We start from the raw sequence: 23,021 nt of genomic DNA, 5'->3' as shown, positions 1-23,021 counted from the left end.
CACATGCCTTGTTTATGTTTGGAATAAAAAGAGATAGATATGCAGAGAAAAATGTGGCCATCCTTAGGCAAATAAGGAATCAACAAGTATTTTTCAGAGGATGCTAACAGAAAACTTCCAAAATAATAATTTGACACAGGCTTGATAATTAAAGAGACTAAGTCATATAATTAGCATACACCAAGAATAATATGATAAAGCCCCTGAAACAACACAGAAAGATACTCTTCTCTCAGTTCAAATAAATTTTGACAGAGAGGAACAACAACATCTAAGGATAAAACAACTGGAAAAGGTCATAACATGATTGTCAGAGTAGCCAGAAGCACAGCTGCTCTGAATCCGCATATTCTTCTGAATTCTGCTCAACTACACCCAGTGTCAGGGCAGGTTCCTTCTTGAACTCTGGTTGCTACACTAATTGTTGGGTCCGAGCTCCTCTGCCAGGGGCTGGACCTTCTTGGATGCCGGGTCTTAGATGGAGAAGCCATGAGAAGTTGTGGGTGTATAAGAATGAGTCTTTGTTGTAGGATCCAGTGGCCCTACAAGAAGTCATCAACAAAATAGTTCTTCACAACAGTCCCATACAGGCAGCCACATACCAGCTGGTTAACAAATACATTTTCCCATAAAGCAGTAGCAGCCTCTGTACCTACAGCTATTATTAGAGCAGCTGCATGCTGCCTCTACACCCACTGCCTCACAAAGCAGCGGGACCTGAGCTCACTAACCTCAGCAGCTTTTCCTGACTTTCCCAGCCTTTCTCTTCTCTCTAGCATACCAGCTTCACATGGTACTACATCTGAGCTCTCTACAAGCTCTTAGCCTTACATCGTAGCAGTACCAGCTCTCAGCTTTGTCTGATCTCTCTAACCTTAGTTATATACTTTAATACTACTTAGACAAAAGAGGTGTCTTGCCAATAGTTACATCAATCATTTTGGCTACAGAAAGGCACGGGTGCACAGTGTACTGTGAGATTGTTGTCCTGTTTTGGACATTCTGATTAAGCTTCCCATGCTCAGAGTGGCCTTGGCCATCCAGTGTACTATCAACAAGGCCTTCCATACTATGAGTTGCCTTGACTATCCAGGGACCCCGGCATGGTTCCCATAATGACATTTCCCTTAGCTACACCACCTAGGTATAAACACCAGATCCTTGGAGAGGAGTAGTTAGTAGGTTAACTTGGGAGATCCATGCCTCTTTTTCTCTGCTTTCACTACCATTTCCATAGCACGTGAACTTTTGCTGAGCATGTCTCCTCCCTAGTCTTACCAGCAGTCCTCAAACCCTTCCTTAGAATTATATCACCAACCAGGCACTTGTGAGCCAGCAGACACAAATTGTGGCATCTCAGAACCTCAGCTTTCTTCTGAGTATCTGTATCCCAGAGCCACTAATCTTCACCCACCCCTGAGACACTTAAAATTACCTCAAAGAAAATAAAATTCATGGTTTTTGAGAAACTTGCTTTCCGGAAAGAGATACAAATTTCATGAGAAGCAACAAGCCCTTGCCCTCACTTGCTGTGGAATACTCTTAGATTACTCTTTCCAGATAACTATATCTATTCATCTTTCTGATTTCAATCTGAATTTTCATTTCTCAAGAAAAAGCAATGACATGAGTCTCCTAATTTTCAACATTTAACAGAGCTTCCATCATAGATTGCCGATGATTTGATTTGCCTGCAGGCTTTACAATGACAGCTATTACACTGTGTGTCTTGACACCTAATATCCCCCATATACTCAGTGTGCATCTAAAACATACAGTCAATCGGCTATCAACACTTATTCCATATTTCTTCTAGTTTCCCCTCTTGGAAGGATAAGCATCTTCATTTTCCTTAATCTCCAGATCTCCAAATAAGATTGAGATTATGCAAACAAGATGCTCTCAGGCAAGGCCTGGGTTTGGAGTTGGTTCCAGTAGGAAGAGAGGCAATAAAGAGTATGGAGTCAGCAGGCCCTGTCCTGTGGGGGACTTTCTTTTCCCCAGCTTGTAGCTAAGGTATAGTGGTCATAGAAGCAGTGGATGGAACAGGAGCAAGCGATCCCCATAGCTTCCTGATACCTGCCACAGGGAACCCATTCTTTAGTTAGTCCATGGTAGTCCACCGGGAGTCACTCCTGTACAGTCTATGTACAGTCTTCTCCCCCAATCCTTTCTGTTATTTATCTATTTTCTAATACCTATAACCAAACTCAGATGGACCCAGTATTCAGAAAATATTTGTTGAACAAATCAATAGACAAATGAAAGGGTAGATACCACCTGACTTTAAATAAATTTTCTTAAGCCTGTAATAGATGAGATAACTTGCACCTCTTATAAAATTATATCCTAATAGTCTATTTTTGTTCTTCATAAATTATATGTTGCAAGCATGCATAAAGTAAGTGATGAGAAAGACTGCAGCATTTGAAAACTTGTATTGCCTACACTACAGAAAAAAACTAATAGTCCTTTCACCTCATATTGAAAATAATGCTTCATTCATACTTCCTTTACAACTATTAAAGCTAAAAAACAGACTAAAACAGTTTTTTCATTAAATGTATTACAAACTAATAAACAACAAGTGAATAGGACAAATTTAATAAGAAGTATGAATGAGGCATTCCTCATATAGTACTAGTTAGAAATTCAATATAATGTCATTGCCTGACAGTAAAGCAAATTCATTAAGAACTGACTTTGGTGGCCTTTCCACTTTCAGATTAATTCATCATCTTCCCAAGATGTATCAGTTACCATTCTATCACAATAACTTTCTGAAAATGACCCTGTATGTAACCTGAATGAAGGGATTCGGTTGCCAGAATGATTTAAGAAAACAAGTTTCCAGAGCATTTCATGAGAGACACATTGACTAGTTCACAGGGCTTTACCCCATAGAATACCGACAACTTTTTCCAATAACTTTTCACTTGGAAAAGGTAATCTTTGTATTTCAATTCACAGTGTGATTTAAAATTGAAAGGCATTTTCTTTAAAATGTATTCCCTATTACATAAAAGCCAAAAAAAAAGCAACAATATGTGAAAGTCTTCCCCTCCTGTATAAGGATTTATAAAACTTCCACTGAACAATGAGATTCTCAAAATTCAAGAAATTAACAAAGTGTGTTGATATGGGGATTTCTATGATTTGGATATTTCTATGTAGATTTGTGTCTGCCACAATCACTTGTCAAATGTGATTAGATGTAAATATTAAGTGGTAAGATCCCTTATGTCTCTTAGAGACTAATGATAAGTGGTGCTTATGGTGGTGTCTCGTACATGTCAGCACCTATTTCCACTGTCTTAATCATAATAAATAGTACTTATATGCATACAGAAATATAGTAGTTCTGTGTATACATGTTACTCCTATACAATAGTATTTCATGTTCATAGAGATGAGTTTTTATTGAAATAATGTTGAAATTACAATATGGCTTTGTTATAACACCTCCACTATTCTCTGGACTGGCATGTTCTATATGCAGCTTTGATTCATTTGTAATTATTCATAATTATTTTTGTTCAAGGAATGAGTCTAAATTCTTAATGAAGAGAGTAAAAATCACTAATATCCCCTCTCTGCCATCAAAAAGACATACACTTAAGGAATAATCTGTATCTGATGAGCACACCCCTGGTCCTGTCAGACCTTTCTGAATCTTCCATGTTCAAGTTCTGTCTAGCTTTAGGCTGAAGAACTACATGGGTCCCAAAGAGCCCAGGTCTGAACTCAGTGGACCCTCTGGATGGAATAGGCCAATTGGCATGTGTACCAGCTCCAGACAGGTCCCTAATGGACATACATTATTGTTATAACATTTTGATATAGTAAGAAAGGCCTCAAAATTAAATAGAATAAATCACTTCATTGGTGTTTCCACTCCACTTTATACTTAGCAATGACAATGTACTATTGATATTATTTACAAGTATATCTTCCTGTACAGATATTTACAATATATCTTCCTGTACACATGCTGGGCAGGGAGAATGGTTTGCTAGCCTTCCCATTACCAGCATCTAGAGCTGTGACTGACACAGAGTATCCTATATAATAAAAGGGTAATATGCAAATTGTCCCTTCGACCAGGAGTTTGACCAGAGTTCGACCAGGGGCTGGGGCCGGCCCACCCACCTCCCACGTCTCCCCCTCCCCACCCCGCCCAGCCCAGCCAGCCGAACCCCACACATGCATGAATTCATGCACCCAGCCTCTAATAACATAAATAAATGCTTGTTCTGTTCAAGTGAGTCAAAGGGAAACAATTATTTTGGTGATTAAAACTTGTTCCATAACTGAAATAACTCTGTGCTTCCACAAGTAGAAATCTGCAAAAATGTATCTATCTATATATATATATATATATATATATATGCCAGAATCAAACACAACACTATGAATGGTTTATGAATCCACATAAGAGAAAATTAGGATCACTTACTATAACATTTAACTTTAGATATTTGCATTGCCAAGTCATGAAACACTAATGCAATTTAATTTGCATTTGCAATAAACTCCTAGAATAACAGAGAATAAGGAAAAGTGATAGGAAATGTAGCTTTTAGAGCTCATATGAGTATGAAAAACTTATATAACTCAAAAGCATGAACTTATCAGATATGTTTTTAACTTGCTATTAAAGGCATTGAGTGAAAAATATAATTGTGCATTAAGATGCTATAGATGCTTTAAGAGAAGAAATAGAAAGAGAATGTATGTGTTTTGCAGCAAATTGACGCTAAAACACATAATCTGCAACTGCACGAGAATTTTTTTAAAAATTTAAAAACTACCTATCAAAAAATCTCATCATGGCAGTGACTATGTCTATTGGCTTTAGGATAAAACAATTCCAAAACAACCTGTTTCTTGAAATCAAATTTTGGATTTAATCTAGTTTTAACATTTATGTCATAACCTATAAAAACAATTTGCACCATGACATTTAATTGACACAAAAATAATTTCCTCGGGCTAACTAAAAAGGAAGCAGAGAAGAGTGAGCTTTGGCTAAATCTAAATATTTACTCAGACACAGTACTTAACCATAGCTACTGAGGAATGCTTATTGCATAGTTACTCAAACTCATGGAGAAATATGCTTATTGAAAATACGATCAATTGTTTAGAAAACACTGACAAGAAGCTGTAACAGGAAACCAAATTTGCAAAGATCCATCCCTGCTTTCACTTTTTTGTTTCTTACAGAAAAGCCTGAAACTCTCAGATTTGTCATATTCTGACATTCTCATAGGAAATTTGTCACAAGCATGAACAACATTATTTTAAATCACAGTAAGAAAAAGAGCAAACGATCAGATTGCACAAAAGGAAATATTCTGATTGGAGGTGGGTAAAAATTAAGGTGGCTTCCACCTAGACCTCAGAGGCACACACAGTGAGTGAGAACACCCGTCTCCCAGGAGCACCGTACCTTGTCTGTCTCCTGCAGTTCAATTTGTGATGTCTTGAAATCAGGATCTTGGGAGTTTGCACTTAATCTATCTTTCCTCTTGAGGAGTTCATCCATTTCTTTCACCTGGACCTTTAGCCTTCTATTTTCTCTATCCAGTCCTTGTTTTTCAGTTTCAAATATTTCCCTCTGGTCCCATTCCACCGTATTTTCCACCTGCAATCCCTCTAGCTAAACACAGAAAAATACAAAAACAAAGAAGTGGCATGTAGCATATGTAGTTGCTCAAGGGCCAGCAAACAGTCTCCACCAAGAAAGGTTCATGGATATGTCATTTCCACCATTTTTTGAAAGAAAATTTTATTTGTCTAAAAAGTTGAGAACAACACAGATGTCCTGAGACCTGTCCATGCCCTAGATAAGAATATCTTTCCTCTTGGTTCCTTTGACTATCTCTGTACCCACCAACCATATTTGTCACATAAACATGGTAAGTAAAAAACTGATGATATTTTGCCAAAGATCTCCACTCAAGCGATGAACATTTATCAGTTGAGAAGACACACATCATTTCTTGGGAAATTCGATTGGATGGATATAGTTCATGTAATCATTCACTCATTCATTCATTTATTTACTATACCTTTCCATTTTCGGGCACTGCGCTAGTCACTTCAATTAAAGACAAAAGAATGCAATAAAATTTATAGATGCTGTAAGTCAAGTAGTATAAAATATAGTCAACTTCACATGAGTCAATGGCCAATTTGATTTCAGTTGGCAAATCATGGCCAGAGAGTCAAATCTGGCCCATGGTGTCCTTTTTTAATAGTTGAAAAAAATCAAAAGAACGATATACATTAACATTATATAAAATTCAAATTTCAGTGACATCTGTGTTTCCCAACTTGAGGGAGACACTCTACAGAGATGGGACATTGTTTCTGATTTGTGGTCAACACATTAGACCAATGGTCAATGTATGAGACATAAGCAGGAACCACTGGATTAAAGTCGGCTTGGTTCTTCTCATCACTTTTCCCAGTCTCACCGAAATTCCCAATGCCTGCAGAATTTTATTTATACTCTGGCTGAGACAGTTTAAACATCCAGGTAAAACATGCTTTTCCACTGTGTGCTATAAATATCTTATGATTCCAAGATGTTTGAATGTTTTTAGTCAGCCGGTAAGGTTAAACTTTTATGATACTGACAAATGTATTGTTTTGAGTTTTGACAGCAACATCAGAGGTGCGCTTAGGTGCAGCTTTATATCTATGGCTTACATCTTCTCTTCTGGAAGAGGAAGAATATTTCTCTGGTGTGCAGCAGCTGAAAGGATCGATTACTCAAATATCTCAGTGAGTCAAAGTCCAGCATGAACATTTGTCCAAATACAAAAACAAATGTCAATGCTTACGAATCGATTGCGTGAGAATCTTCAATTCACCTGACCTTTTCACTGAAAAATTATTAGACATTTATGGTAGAGGAAAGAAATTCCCAAAAGATTTGATAAAGGTCAAGTACAGTCTTGAGCATTATATGAAACTTAGTTTCCAATAATTATTTATGACCAGACTTCAAAAACACTTAGAAGGAAAATTTTAAGTGGCTCTGGTCTAGAACCAGGCACATTTCCTTTGAGTTTCTTATAAATAACTCGTGTTTACATCAGTTCTCCACCTCACACCGCCCCAAAATAAAACAGAAGGACCTTCTTTCCTCTCTCTTCAGGGGTGGTCAAAATTAAGGAGGCTTTTCAAATGACAATTGTTTCTACTAACCTTGGATTATATACAGGATGGAGATTAAATAAACCTTAGTGGAGGCCAGGATTTGACTCAGAAGAAGATAGAAAGTAGAACAAGAATGGAAATTTTTAAACCCAGAGGCATGAAGAAAAATACCAACCAATGTTCAGGATTGTGGCATAACCTTACAAAAGTCACTGGTACCAAACAAACAAACAAGGCTTTAAACCTGTCAGGAAAATGGCTAGCTTCTGTCAGGAGGTTATTAAGGAGAATAAAACCAGTTCAGAGACTTGCTTAGAAAGGTCACTAAGTCACAGCAAGGAAATACATTGGCTACTCTGATGCCTATCAATTTCCATTTTATTTCTCTGTCTACAGGTCATGAATTGACAATGTCGGAGCGATAATAATTGCATTGTTTACCAGGTGTACCAGTTAATAATGCGGATTTTGTTATGAAAGAAAACACGATAATTTCAAGAGAAACATCAAAAGTGCTTTATTCAAAGTAGTGTCCATTACCAGCTACACATTTCTCCCATCTTTTAGGTAATTTGTGGATACCATCCCAATAGAACTTTTCTTGTTTTGAGGCAAACCATTCAGAGACCCAATCTTCCACTTCTTCGTATGTTTTGAAATGCTGCTCAGAAAGTGCATGTGCCATGATCGGAACAAGTGGTAATCTGAAGGAGCAAGGTCTGGTGAATACGGCGGATGGGTTAATACTTCCCAGGCAAGATCTTTTAACATGTCTTTAACTGGTTTTGAAGTGTGTGATGGTGCATTATCATGAAGCAAAATTACTTTGCCGTGTCTTCTGGCCCATTCTGGTCATTTTACAATCAAAGCATGGTTCAAATTGACCTGGACGTTCTTTGTCTTTCACATCGAAATCATCACTTTTAAAGCATTTAAACCAGCATTCACAAATATCTTGAGATGGAGCATGTTCACCATAAGCTTCCCGAAGTATACGATAACTTTCAGCAGCACTTTTCTTCAAAATAAAGTAATGAATTAAAACTTCCCACAAATGCTCTTTTTTTGGCACGAAATTTGACATTTTTAAGCATAAAAATATCTATGATGTTAACACCTTCAGAAAACTTGACATATGAAGTTTTGAAGCTTGTTGTCAATATAACAAAATAGCATACATATCAAATCGCATATATATCAACATATGTGTAACTCCATCTACTGAAAAAAAACCCGCATTATTAACCGGTATACCTGGTATTTACATTCTTACCTTAGAGGCTCAGTTTCAAATTTCCTGCTCCTGTAATGCAAATGATCATGGCCTTTTTAAGGATGTTTGATGATTTTTAAATTGTTGGAATGATATTCATGGTTAAAATATCTTTTCATGTTTTGAAAAAATGAAGCACTCCTATCATCATGTAGGGTATCATTATTTAGCCGCATAATGTAGCTTTTTGCTTGATTTTTATATTTTCTGCTTAGTATTCTAGCATAGGGAATTGTGCTCCCAAAACTATGCAAAATAATTAAGTTCAAAACAATAGAAAATCAAATATTTAAAATAGCTACTTGATTTTTGATGGTGGAAGGCCGCATCACAAAGTGGTCAGGGTGTGGGTTTTCATTCTGACACTGCCATCTACTAGTTCTGTAGCCTTCAGCATGTTCCTTAAACTTTCTGAGACTGCTTACTCATCTGGAAAATAAGTATAACAATGTTTCCCTTCTAGACTTCATGTGCTGATTAACTGAAATCAATTACATTAAGGGCTTGTAAGGCACATAGAACCTACAAAGTTGCTGGAAGTGTTCATACTACATGTATAAACATTAGCTGTAAATACTGAGTGATGCTCAGTCTGAAAGAAAACAGAGACAATATTTTAATGGATATATTACACCCTATTTGTTAATATTTAAGTCAAGGATGTATACTTTAAATGACTTTTCTTTTTCGTTTCTCTTTTGGCCTGTTTTCTTCCTTCTATCCTTGCTCACCTCCAAATGACATCCTCCACTTTTTATAAGATATACTTTCATGTGTTGATAAAGTAATTTGGAAGAATAGTTGTCTCGATTTATCACTTATTTATTTCTTCAGTAAAGCGATTACTGCTGTGGTGATCAGAGAAAGCCTAAAGTCAAATACTCAAATGTGAACAAAGAGAATTTTCCTAAGGTGCTTGAATCCTTGCTAAGTCACAGAAAAATAACCTCAGGCTATAAGACTCATAATTCCAGAACAACTGTTTTGTACTTGAATAGGTCAATACTGAAAAATAAAAATGGCCCCAGTTGATTTGGCTCAGTAGATAAGAGTGTCGACCTGCAGACTGAAGGGTCCCGGGTTTGATTCCGATCAGGGCACACATCTGGGTTGTGGACTCGATCCCCAGTCGGTGGTGTGCAGGAGGCAACCAATCAATGATTCTCTCTCATCATTGATGTTTCTATCTGTCTCTCCCTTCCTTTCTGAAATCAATACAAATATATTTTTAAATAAAATAAAAGTGAATATGGTCCATCACTGCTAAAAATACTTTTCCTATAGCTACCTGTGATTACCAGGATTAAACATAGATAGGAGCAAATTTTTACTAATTCATAAATTTACAGAAGTTATCTAATTAACAGAATTTCCATTGCTTAAATATTTAAAATACAGATGAATTTTTAATAATATTCCAAAGAAACATCTTACTCTGTTAAAGAAACAACTGAATTCAATGTGAAGTTCAAAGGGTACTAAATTTCTTCAATTAACAACTCCTGAAAGAATCACTGTATGAAAACTGGGTAAATCTTATTGTTATGCCCAGATTTCAAGATCCCCAATAGACCACACCAGGGAGCCAGCCAAGTCCGATGCAAAAGCAGAGAGTCTTTTATTATCAAACCCGGGTTTGGCTCCCAGCCTCCGCCGACGCAGCGGCGAGATGAGAGTGCCAGCCCCTGGGAAAAAGGGGTTTTTAATAGGGGGCTGGAGTGAGGGGAGGAGAGATGACTGTGGGCCCTGCTGATTGGCCAGGTGCAAGTCGGGTCTTGTTACACAGGATGTGGTCATATCTATGGCGCACACGTCCCTTGATTGTCATTGGTTAGTTTAAAGAAATCCTGGGCGTGGCTAACAGAGGCTTGGGCTTCCGGGAAGAAGGTACTTTCCTGAGCACATGGCTGCTGCCCCAACATGGAGGATACGGGGCAAGATGGAGGGCATAGCCCTCACCCTTTCACTTATAAGTATTAGCTTGGAACATATATCATTTATTGGTCACCTGCTATGAGCCTGGCACTATTGCAGACTGAGCCTAAGAGTTCTACCATCTAAATGGACAGGTTTCTTCTGTACCGTTGCTGTCATGTTATTAACATGATTAACCTGGAATTTTGGCCTAAGAATAGAGATATGATTGAAAGGGCGAGGGCTATGCCCTCCATCTTGCCTGTATCCTCCATGTTGGGGCCACGTGCGGCCTTCTTCCCGGAAGCCCAGGCCTCTGCTGGCCACGCCCGGGATTTTAAACTAACCAATGACAATCAAGGGAAGTGCGCGCCATAGATACGACCACATCCTGTGTAACAGGACCCGGCTTGCGCCTGGCCAATCGGCAGAGCACAGTCCTTTCTCCTCCCCTTACTCCAACCCCCCCCTATATAACCGGTCTCTGGGCAGGGTTGGCTCTCTTGGCCACTTGGCTAGCCGATGTGTCGGTGAGTCTGGTGGATGGAGAGCTCAAGCTAGCTTGAAATACAGATTCTTATGCTTTTGCATCGGATTGGATGGCTCCCTGATGTGGTTTCTTGGGAATCTTGAAATCTGGGCATAACAATGATTGCTCTCTGTTCATAAGAAAACATGTTTTGCAAGGGAAATATTTTGAGGATGATAATAGGAAATTTCTAAATCAAATGACTCTAATGTAAAACAGCATATTTCTCTTTATTAGAAAATTTAATCCTCATTGAATGCCACTAGACTGGAATAGTTTTAGTATTTTTAATTGGAAGCATTGAGAGTGATAGTTGAGATGATGTGAAATGTAAATAGCACATTAATATGAATTGGCTAAATTCACTTGTTGCCCTGTGGAAAGCAGTAAACAGAATCGTGAAGGAATTGGACAGACCTTATGGGCCAAAGGGCCAGAAAAAGTCCCAGATACACAAGTGTGTGCCCTGAACAGGGTAAATCCCGAAGGGCATCACAGTGGAGGCCTGAGGTAGCCTGAAGGCATCGAGGAAACGTGTTTCCGATTTTTACTTCTAGATAAACAGAGTTTTTAGGATTAGCATAGTCTAATCTTTAATTAAATATTGCCTGAAGCTGCACATAATTACTATAGGATAAAACTAAGAAAAATCACATTGGGATATATTTTATTAGAGCTAAAGTATATTATTTTATTTCACCAAAAAAAATTAGTGCCAGCTCTGGTAATAAGGGAAGATCTTACATTTCTCCAAATCCTCATAAACTTAAATGTCTTTCTTTATTTTCTGACTCAGTCCTTCTCTATTAAACAAGATAGTGGCCTGCACTCCTGTCAAAACCAGTATTCATTTAAGGAAAATAATATTTGAAAATGTTTATCTCTTGCTTCATGCATGTATAAAAGAGCTCAATGTTAATATTTTTCTTGTGGCAAAAAGAAAATTACACCTATTATTTTTTTCAAAGTGAGGTTTTCATAAAAAATCTGCATAAATTTATGTTCTTTATTTGAATAATGATAGGACTAGCTGATAGAATGACAGATAATAAAAACCCTATTCAAAAACCTACATAAACTGAAAGAAACCACTCATAATTTCCACTTATATGAAATGTCCTGAATAGGCAAATCTATAGGATTAAATTAGATTAATGATTACCTAAAGCTGTGGGGGTGGGAGGAACAGGAGAAGTGACTGCTAATGGAGACAGGGTTTTTCTTTTGGGAGTGATGAAATATTCTAAAATTGATATTGGTGATGATTGCACAACTGTGAGTATATTAAAAACGGCTGAATTGTATTATTTAAATGGGTTAATTGCACAGTATGTGAAATAAATCTCATTAAAGGTGTTAAATATATGTAAAAGAGCAAAGACTATTCTAATCAAAATAATTACAGCAATTATGCCTTCTAATTTAATTTTAAATCTCAAAGAACTTCTGTTAGGAGCATTCTTAACCAATCTAAAGCCCAATTGAGGTTTTGCCTTTCATTTGTGTCACTGGTACCCCTATTTCAGTAAAAACCCCAAAGCCTAGTCACTCCTCTCTGCATTTTGTCACTTAACAGTGAGATTGTGATTCAAAGTAAAGGAGAATTTCACAGCTCCCCAACTCTATGTTAATATTAAAATGATAGTTAAACCTATGATTTGTTTCATAGATGCATATGATGCTGTTTACTCTTTATGTAAACAAGTTATTCTTGGAAACACTCCGTCTTACATAACTGTTAGATTTGGTGACTTGGAGTTTGTGACTGCATCCCAGCTCTCCCCTAGCATATGGCGTTTTTGAAATCTTTGAAGGCTGGAGCCTGAGTTGTGCAAATCTTTTCCACAACCAAAGAGCTGACAAAACCACTTTTCTTCTTTGGAACTTTTTGGGCCTTTTTGTGTAAATAATGGGATATCTTAGAATCAGCAAAAGCCATCTCTGGGGGGAGGGGGGGGTGTCAGGGAGGGGAGAACAATAGAAAATAGGCCAAAGTCTAATCTTCCAGCAACTTTTCTTCCCTTGCCCTAAGACATTCATTATCCACCTTCATTAAGTCCATGCTCAAATACCTATTGACCCCTCCTCACTAAGTCATATCCTGGAGCATTGGAGGAGCCCCCAAAGGGTCTCTGACCTCAAGGGCATTACTCCCTGGGGAGGAGATAAAAAGCAAACAATTCCTCCTAATAAGTGAATGATGTTGTAACAGCATGGACCTTTCAGGGCTATGCAGAACAGCGCCACCTGGCGGAATTTCGGAGGTCGAGCGAAGGGAAGGCAGAGGACTATGAGTAAATTCAGGGTTTTACAGAGCTTGAATTATCTACAATTTGGGGACAGAGCAAATTAAGAATGAAAATATTTATTGAAAATGAGAAAACAACAATTCAAAAATATTAGAAAGCTGTCAAATACCATAAAATATCACAAATCCTAAAAATAATATGTAAATTAATAGCAATAACTACTTAATAACTAAAAATTAGATTTTCCCCAGATTTTGGACTAGTATGAATGATTTTATAATATTTTTATAGATAGGGTTTAGTCTTCCAGAATAGTTTGTCTTTTTCTTTGAATGAAATTGGGATAAATAAACCCACAGCATAACACACAGGCATTTTTCTGTTTGGAATATTCACTTTTTGAAGTTTATAATCCACAAATATAGATTTTCTAAAAATTTATCTTACATGTGACTTTATTTAAAAGTATGGTACATTATCAAATATATTTCTGAGAGGAAAGAACTTTGATGAGGTATACATAATAAACAAATCCATAAAAATATTTCACTGTATACCAACTGCATGTATACTTGGCAAGACCCCAAATTTTCCCACAGCTACTCTGTGTCCAACAGAAAAGAGGACCCGGGTGTTGGAGAGAATATCAGAAAGGAAAGAGGCAGAGGTTTAAACAAGTGTGTCTCAGTTATCTTACTTTTGCAAATGACACCAAAACGTATGGTCATATTTACATCTTGCTAGGACTGCTGCCCAGGTCTAGGAAGGGGCCCATGTGTGACAGGGGACTGGACCTTAGATTTCTTCAGCTTCCCAGATCACCTCTGCATAGGAGGAATCGTGATTATTCTCCTCTGTAACTGGACGTGGTTTACTTCCAAAATCTAAATCACCTAATATCAAGTACCTTTCTTTTAGCACAATCTTTTTTCTACAATACCTAAGAAAATTATTTTTAACTCATTCTCCTAATCAATATGAAAAGCAAGTCAAATAAAGTATGTGTTTCATGTCATAATTGATGTTACGAACTATGAGTACACATAGCTATTTTGGTACCAATAATACAACCAACAAAGAAGAAAAATTTGTTGAATAGAAAAAAGCCAGGACTTGCAGTGCGGAGATCTAGATCAGATCATAGATAGATAGATAGATAGATGATAAATTATAGATATATATTCATCATAAGGAAATGCCTCATGTGATTACAGAGGCTAACCATTCCCAAGATCTGCAGTCTGTAAGCTGGAAACCCACGAGAGCCAGTGATGTAAATTCTAATACAAGTTAAAAGGCCATGCTGAAACCGGTTTGGCTCAGTGGATAGAGCATCGGCCTGCGGACTGAAGGGTCCCGGGTTCGATTCCGGTCAAGGGCATGTACCTGGGTTGCGGGCACATCCCCAGTGGGAGATGTGCAGGAGGCAGCTGATAGATGTTTCTCTCCCATCGATGTTTCTAACTATCTATCTCTCTCCCTTCCTCTCTGTGAAGAATCAATAAAATATATTAAAAAAAAAAAAAAAAGGCCTGAGAACTAGAAGAGTTTCTGGTATAGTTCAAGTCTGAGTCCAACAGGCTCAAGACCCAGAAAGAGCTGACGTTTCAGTTCAAGTCCAAAGGAAGGAAAAATCTGGTGTCCTAGCTCAAAGGCAGTCATGCAGAAGGAATTCCCTCTTACTTGTGCAATGGTCAGGCACTTTGTTCTATTCAGGTCTTCAACTAGTTAGATGAGACCCACCCACCCAAGAAAGGACACTCTGCTTTACTCAGGCTACTGATTCAAATAACAGTCTCATCCAAAAACACTCTCACAGCACCCAGAATAACTTTTGACTAAGTATATGCACACTCCTGGGGTGGTCCAGTCAAGTTGACAAAATTACATGGGGATTCCCATGGTCCCTCTCCCCCTCCCCCAGCTCTGTGATCTGCTGCTTCAGAGCAGCAGATCTCATTCAGGATGCACATCAGAATAATGAGCCTCTAAAAACCCAGTTCTAGGAGAAGCACTCCCAGTCGATTAAGTCAAAATCTACAAAGAGAAACCTGGACATACGTGTTTGTTTGTTTGTTAATTTCACATAAATCTAGTGAATTATGCTAATTCCGTACAACTGCATTAAACGATTATTTTCTATTTTTTTATAATACTTGGATTACCCATGTGAGAACCCTCATCAGATTCCATCAGCACCTCATTTTGTACACATCAGATGTTTTAAAGTGAATATGGAATTATATCTTCCATTGTTTTTGATCATAATGACTTCAGAACTATATTACAAAGGGAAATTGCCTCCAGTGACAATTATACATTCTAAAATGCATTTCAAAGGATACTCACTGTTCTAGTATGTCATCTATGCCTCTTCAATCCTCCCATATGATCCTTATGAAAATACCAGCTAAATAAGCCTTCTGTTTTTAATTCTTAACACTCACAAAGACTACCGATAGTAATTAGGAAGCATCACAGGCCTGGAGAACTGTCGCTCATGCTCTGAGTCTCCACCACCTCCATAGCCCCTTCTCATGAGAGGAGCTAAACTGAGTCCCTCCCACATAAGTTCCCATGCCTTGAGCTGCTCTCCTGCACACAAAGCTGAGCACATCTCATTCAAACACTGCTGTCCACAGGGTAGTCATTGGCCTATGAAATAATCTAAGGCAGAAACTCAATCCAGCAAGGGGTAATAATGAAGAGACCGAAAACCACACAAAGACTTTCTAACAGATGTTTGTTAGCCATAACTGACAAAACTTTGGAGCAACCAAAAAATCCTTCAGTAGGTGAAAGGATAAGTAAATAGTGGTCCATCCAAACAATGGAATGGTATTTAGCACTAAAAAGAATGAGTTGTCCGGCCATAAGAAGACATGGAGGAAAATCAAGTGTACATTACTAAGTAAAAGAAGCCAATATTAAAAGGTTACATGTGACATGATTCCAACTATGCAACATTCTGGAAAAGCAAGTCCAAGATCGGTGGTTGCCAGAGGCTAGCGCTCAAGGAGGGATGAACAGGCGGAGGACAGAGGATTTTTAGGACACTAAAAATTCTATGTATATTTCCATAATAATGGACACATGTCATTATACTTTTGTCTAAAGTTTAGACTCTAAACCCATAGAAAGTACACCAAGAGTGAACCCTAAAGTAAATGATGGACTTTGGGTGATTAGGATGTGTCAATGTATGTTCATCTTTGGTTAAAAAAAAAAAAGTACCATTCTGGTGAGTGAGGTTGATAATGAGCGAGAGATGATAGAGGCATTGGTATAAAGGCAGGATATATACGGAGAACTGTTTATAGAGGTTCCCCAAGAATAAACATAGAAGTGCCATGTGATCCAGCAATCCCACTTCAGGTATATATCCAAAATAACTAAAATCAGCATCTTTAAGTCATGTCTGCATCCTCACATTCATGCAGCATTATTCACAATAGCCAAGATTTGGACACAAGCCAAATGTCCATTGACAAATGAATGGGTACGAAAAATGTGAAATACTATTCAGACTTAAAAGGAAGGAAATCCTGCCATTTGCAATATGGATGAATTTAGGGGACATTATGTAAGTGAAATAAGTCCATCACAGAAGTACAAATACTGTAAGATTTCCACTTATATGAAATACCTAAAATAGTCAAATTCATTGAAGCAGAGAATAAAATGATGGTTGAAGGGGCTGGTGGAGGAGAAATAGGAAATTGATTTTAAATGTGTCACATCTCTCTTATGCAAAATGAATAAGTTCTGGAAATCTATTATACAACATAGTATGTATAGTTAACAATATGGTATTGTGCACCACAAAAGATGTTAAAAGAATAGACCTCATGGTAAATGTCTTACCACAACACGCACACACACACAAACACACACACATGCATGCATGCACGCACACGCAAACACAAAAATACAAGGAAATTTTTGGAGGTGATGTATATGTTTAGTACCTTGGTTGTGGTGATGGTATCATAGATGTATGTATATATACAAAGTCATCAACATTTATACTTTAAGTGTGTGCAATTTTTTGCATATAAATTATACCTCAATAAAGCTAAAAAATTCATTAGAAATATATAGAACTCCCCCCAAAATATGCCAGCTCCAAACCCCCAAATTTATAAACTCTTAACCCTAGAGACTTTGTCTTTAAATTTATATTTTTAAAAAATAAAGGGGATGTTTATAGAGTAAAAGATGATATGTAATACATATTAAAAATGGATAATTTTAAATTTATCACTACAGAATTTTTATATCATAGATCATTTTTAAATGGTATACTATACATTCCTGTTTTAAATCTGATTTCTTCACACAAGAGTATATAATCAACTAGAGGCCTGGTGCACAAAATTTATGCACTGGGGGGGTGTCCCTCAGCCCAGCCTGCACCCTCTTCAATCTGGGACCCCTTGGGGGATGTCCAACTGCTGGTACAGGGATTGGGCCTAAACCGGCAGTCGGACATCCCTCTCACAATCCAGGACTGTTGGCTTCCAATTGCTCGCCTGCCTGCCTGCCTGATTGCCCCTAACCACTTCTGCCTGCCAGCCTGATCACCCCCTAACCACTCCCCTGCCAGCCCGATCAATGCCTAACTGCTCCCCTGCTGGCCCGATTGCCCCCATCTGCCCTCCCCTGCTGGCCCAGTCACCCCCAACTGCCCTCCCCTGCCAGCCTGGTCGCCCCCAACTGCCCTCCCCTGCTGGCCCAGTCACCCCCAACTGCCCTCCCCTGCCAGCCTGGTTGCCCCCAATTGCCCTCCCCTGCTGGCCTAATTGCCCACAACTGCTCTCTCCTGCTGGCCATCTTGTGGTGGCCATCTTGTGATGACATGGGAGTGGCCATCTTGTGACCACATGGGGGCAGCCATCCTTGTGCGAGGGCATGGTGGTCAATTTGCATATTACCTCTTTATTATATAGGATATTTATGGTGTCAGTCTGTGGCAGCGTTGAGATGGCTATTCTCTTAAGGAAAAGTAAAGAAAAATAGTAAAAGGCCTTGCCCAATCATCTTTTCAACACAAAAACTGAACCTGCAGGAAAAAGAACAGAAGACTAAAAAACTAATGCTATTTATGAAAAGAAGGATCCTTATCTCCAAAATGGTCTTAACCAAATATCTCTGTGGAAGGATTTCTTATAGAACAAAATAGAATCTTTGTATTATGAGACATGCATTACTAGAAAATGTACTGTCAACTATATAATAAAACTCGTATATTCAAATAGACCAAAAGGCAGACTGAACAACCAGTCACTATGATGTGCACTGACCAACAGGGGGTGTGCGCAGAACATGGCAGGCATTGTCAGCAGGCAGCAGAGCACAGAACATGGTGGGCTATGGCCGTGGCGGGAGGGTGGAGCAGGTGAGCAGGGCACCAGACAAAGGCGGGGCGCCAGTTGTTGTCATCAGGGCAAACCTCTGGTGGTTACTGAAAATTCTTTGCTCCCATGCACCACGGTCCTGCTGGGTGCTCACACCCACTGCTGGCATTAGAGCCACAGTTCACACCTGCTGCCGGCACCCAGCGCCGGCCCTGATTGCTCGGCGCCATCAGTGGGTGCAAGAGGAAGCTACTGGCCCCGATCACCCCTCAGGGTTTCTCCACCTTCCCCTGCTCCTGAGGGGTGATTGGGGCCAGCAGCTGCCGCTTGCACCCACTCCTGGCAACAACCCTGCTTACACCTGCTGCCGGCGCCAGCCCCACTCGCACCCACAGCTGGCGCTGGAGCCACCACTCACACCTGCTGCTGGTGCGGGTCCCAATCACTTCGCACCGGCAGTGCATGGCAGTGGTGGTGGTGGGAGCGGGGCAGTGGTGGTGGTGGGAGCGGGGCTGCTGGATCTGGACAGTGGTGGGAGGGGCCGGGCAGAGGTGTGGAGGATGGGCCGAGACCCGCCCCTGTGCCCACCACAGCCCACGGCCCACAGTTTCTTTCAAGGTGCACAAATTCATACACTGGGCCCCTAGTATAAAATAAAGATGTTTCATACACCAAATATTCCCCACTATGTGGAACCATGGCCACTGCAAAACTCATTTCGTGACCTCATCATTAATTTCTTCTTAACCTGCTTTTTCATTATTCTCACATTATGAATTTGTATAGATTAATTAAACATCAGCTGAATTCTTTGTGTTATGCTTTAAACTCTATAATAGTAATGCTTAACTTAGATATTAAAACATCTGATTTCAACCTACCTTTTTCTTTATCATTTTATGCTTCTACAAGTAAAGTGGATTCTGAATAGCCTAATTTTCTTTCATAATTCTTATAATAGCCTTAGAGTTAAGTAAGTCATCTCAGCTCTGAAGGTTACCTTGGCAATGTCTATAAATTATCCACTATTAGTTCAATTAATTCTGACTTCTGTAATTTAGTGCTTGTATTATTCTTAATTATATTTGTTTAGAACGGTCTTGAAGGCACTTCTATCAGCAAAGTGGTGTCCATGTTTCACTGTTGTTATACATTTACAGAATTTTAATGTGGTGTTTCATCAGCCTCACTCTCTGGCCTGATAAGCTAATTTAGGTTTTGCAAAGGACAAGATTACAGATTTTCATGATGTATAGGATGTTGGGGTGAAGGTTCACTCCAGTGCCCTGGAAAATCTAAAATCCTGAGGGATGCAGAGCTAATAAATGACAAGTCTAGGATTCCCACTACTCTCCTCATATGATAGCCATGGCCCCCATTCAAAAATATAGGCACATAGAGCTAGAGACAGAAGTCCTGGTTACCACCAGTTATAACCACATTTGCTCAGCACTGGGTGGAGAGAGGGTAATGAAGCAGATGTGAGCTCTATTATCATGAAGCTGACGTTCACTGGAAAAGGCATTCAGTAAACATTCAAGTTTCATGATGTTTTTAAAAATCTCGCCCATTTCTTTGAGGAAAATAGTAAGGGAAGAATTTTTTGGACTCTTTCTAAAGGGGCGTGTAAACTGTGGTGGACAGCACCATGTGACTGGCTAGATGGTGAGAGAACTGTGTGAACTTTCTAGACAAAAAACAGGGTGGACCTGGGGTATTAGTCAGGATTCTCCTGTCTCCTGAAAAACAGAATCAATAAGATATATATATATATACTAGAGTCCCAGTGCATGGATTCATGCACTGGTGGGGTCCCTCAGCCTGGTCTACGCCCTCTCGAAATCCAGGACCCCTCAGGGGATATTAGATTGCCGGTTTCAGCCTAATCCCCACAGGTGCAATCCAGACAGGAGAGAGCCCAATCCCCGCAGGCCCCATCCAGACAGGAGGGAGCCCAATCCTGTGCATTGAGCATCTGTTCCCTGGTGGTCAGTGCACATCATAGTGACCAGTCAACCAGTTGTTCGGTTGACCTCCTGTATAATAAAAGCCTAATATACTAAGTGTCTAGTCGTCCGGTTGGCCTTTCAACCAATCAAAGCATAATATGCTAATGACATGCTAAGATTTTTCAACTGCTCACTATGACGTGCACTGACCACCAGGGGGCAGACAGTCAACTGGTTAACCAGTCGCTATGACGTGCACTGACCACCATGGGACAGACACTCCGACCAGTAGGTTAGCTTGCCCTGGAGCCCTCCCGCGGTCCCTCCCCAGCTGGCCAACCTCCTGTGTCCTTCCCCAGCCCCAATCCTGCACCAGTGGGGTACCTTGGCCTGGCCTGCACCCTTTCACAATCCGGGACCCCTCAGGGGATGTCGGAGAGCCAGTTTTGGCCCGATCCCACAGGCCAGGCTGAGAGACCCCACTGGTGCACAAATTCGTGCACCAGGCCTCTAGTGTATGTATGTATGTATGTGTGTGTATATATATATATATATATATATATATATATATATATATATAATCCCAAAAATGTATACACACTTTAACAGCTGATAACTCAATTTTCACTCCTTTTCAGGTTAACTGACTTGAAATAATGTGTGAAGCCAGACTAAGCTTTGAATGGAGAAAATGTATCCTGAAGTGCCACTGGACTTTTTTTATGGGAATACATAAAATTTAAAGTTTACGGTGCAAAACCAGCAACAGTCAATGAATTGAGGGTGTACAAATACTGAACAAAATGATTCTTTTTTAGTTCCTGCATTTATTTATTCATTTATTTAATTTATTTTTAAAATCTTTATTGTTGAAAGTATTACATAGGTCTTGATGTTTGCAATTCCATTGCTTTGCATTATCAGCAGTGCCTGGACCCAGAATGGTCATCAGTTTGAAAACACATTGACAAAAAAAGTTATTCATTTCTGTAGGTTCTTTTACATTTTAAAAATGGACTATATGTTAATGAACACTGACTTTATACTCTTTCAAAGTGTGTACACATTTTGGGGGGAACACCCTGTACATATTAAGAGGGAGACTGAGGTTTATTATAAGAACTGGCTCCTGCAGTTACAAAGCCCAGAAGTCGCAGGTTCTGTCGATCTGTGGTCTGCAAGCTGGAGAACAAGGAAAGCTGGTACTGTATTAAGTAGGAGTCTGAAGGGCTGAGAACCAGGAGGAGGGGGAAGGAGAAGAGGAAGGAAAGGGGGACGGGAGGAGGAGCAAGAGAGGAATCATGTATCTTCCAGGACCTCCTCCTGTCCCCCCTCATGTCATTTGCATAATAGCTCCCATATGACATCATTTTTTTTCAAAGTGAAGGTATCCATGTAGAGTTTTAGCTAGATCTAATTCCTGATACTAACCTCCTTATTTCCCCCAAGTCAGAAAGATGCATGAGGTATTTAAGGCTTCAATGTCAGCTGTTAGTACCATAATAAGTATTTACTATAAAATTTTATAAAAGCATTGTGTAAGTTATGAACTATTAGAAACAATGTATTATCACAAACAGAAGACTTCTCAATGAAATCCTTAAAAAGAAAGCAGGTAAAAGCATAACATTTTCAAAGAAGATTAATAAGTTACATTTCATTTCAGCTTGACGCCAGTTTTTAAATGTTAGCAGTGTTCTCTGCATGTGGTAACAGACATATCTTCCATTATGGAAAGAATCAGTCATTTATCATCAGAGCTAGGTATAAAAATTATTTGTATCATTATCACTTACATTTGATTCTCTAGATGATGAGAGTTCATATAAATGATCATTTCAGCACACTTGGAACTCATCATCTAATCCCAAACCAATATTTACAGACTTGCAAAGGAAAAGCAAAATAAGTATTAAAGTCAGCACGGGAATATCATTTTCAATGTAATCATCTCTGCTACTCATTGTCTGAGTTGCATTTTAAATACTTATTAGATTTTACAATTAAGTTCCTATATTTACTCTTCTCTACATGTCAGTGACTTAAGAATAACTTCCCTCTGAAGCATACTAGACTTTCAAATACATTTTTAAAAATCTTGGTCTATTAAACACATCCGTTTCCAACTCTTAAAAATTAATCTTTCCATCAGCAGTTCCTAGCCAGGCATGCTGTTGCTTCTAACAGTTTAGGCATCTAAAAAAGAATTACACTCTATTCAAATGTTTTTGTACAGTAGATGAAGAGCTACAGTGAAAGCAAAGGATATTTTCAAAATTTTTTGAGAAATGAAGTTAAGTAAGGAGAATTCATATGAAGTATGATACAAAGGATGTATCATGACACAATTTTTAATAATAAGTCAACTGTACAAGAACTTTGAATATTTCACAATTATAATTACTTTAAAATGCCATTTCTAAATGTACCATAAAAATCTTGTTCTGTTATCATCTCTTATAAAACAACTAGAGGCCCAGTGCACAAAATTCATGCCAGGAACTCGGCTCTCAGAGCCCTGGCTTCATCTGGAAGGTGGTCCGGAAGGACATCTGGAAGGTCATTCAGCTGTCCAGTCTA

At 38.9% G+C, this 23,021-nt stretch overlaps 1 protein-coding gene across 5 annotated transcripts in view; it reads right to left on the bottom strand.

The window, feature by feature from the left end:
* CCDC102B (coiled-coil domain containing 102B) overlaps positions 1-23,021 on the bottom strand; it is a 148,234-nt gene that overhangs the window by 77,501 nt on the left and 47,712 nt on the right. For 4 of the 5 annotated variants that reach the window (XM_070421544.1, XM_070421545.1, XM_070421543.1 and 1 more), the window contains one exon: positions 5,453-5,662. The exons of the other annotated variant lie outside the window; for it this stretch is intronic. In XM_070421544.1, the coding sequence (XP_070277645.1) occupies positions 5,453-5,662 (210 nt within the window). The remainder of the gene's footprint in view (positions 1-5,452; positions 5,663-23,021) is intronic. 5 annotated transcript variants of the gene reach the window in all.

This window comes from Myotis yumanensis, unplaced genomic scaffold (assembly GCF_028538775.1).
Source record: "Myotis yumanensis isolate MYYU_CA2020_CCGP unplaced genomic scaffold, mMyoYum1.0.hap1 SCAF_7, whole genome shotgun sequence".
Taxonomy (NCBI): domain Eukaryota; kingdom Metazoa; phylum Chordata; class Mammalia; order Chiroptera; family Vespertilionidae; genus Myotis; species Myotis yumanensis.
This window is presented reverse-complemented; position numbering and strand designations above follow the sequence as displayed.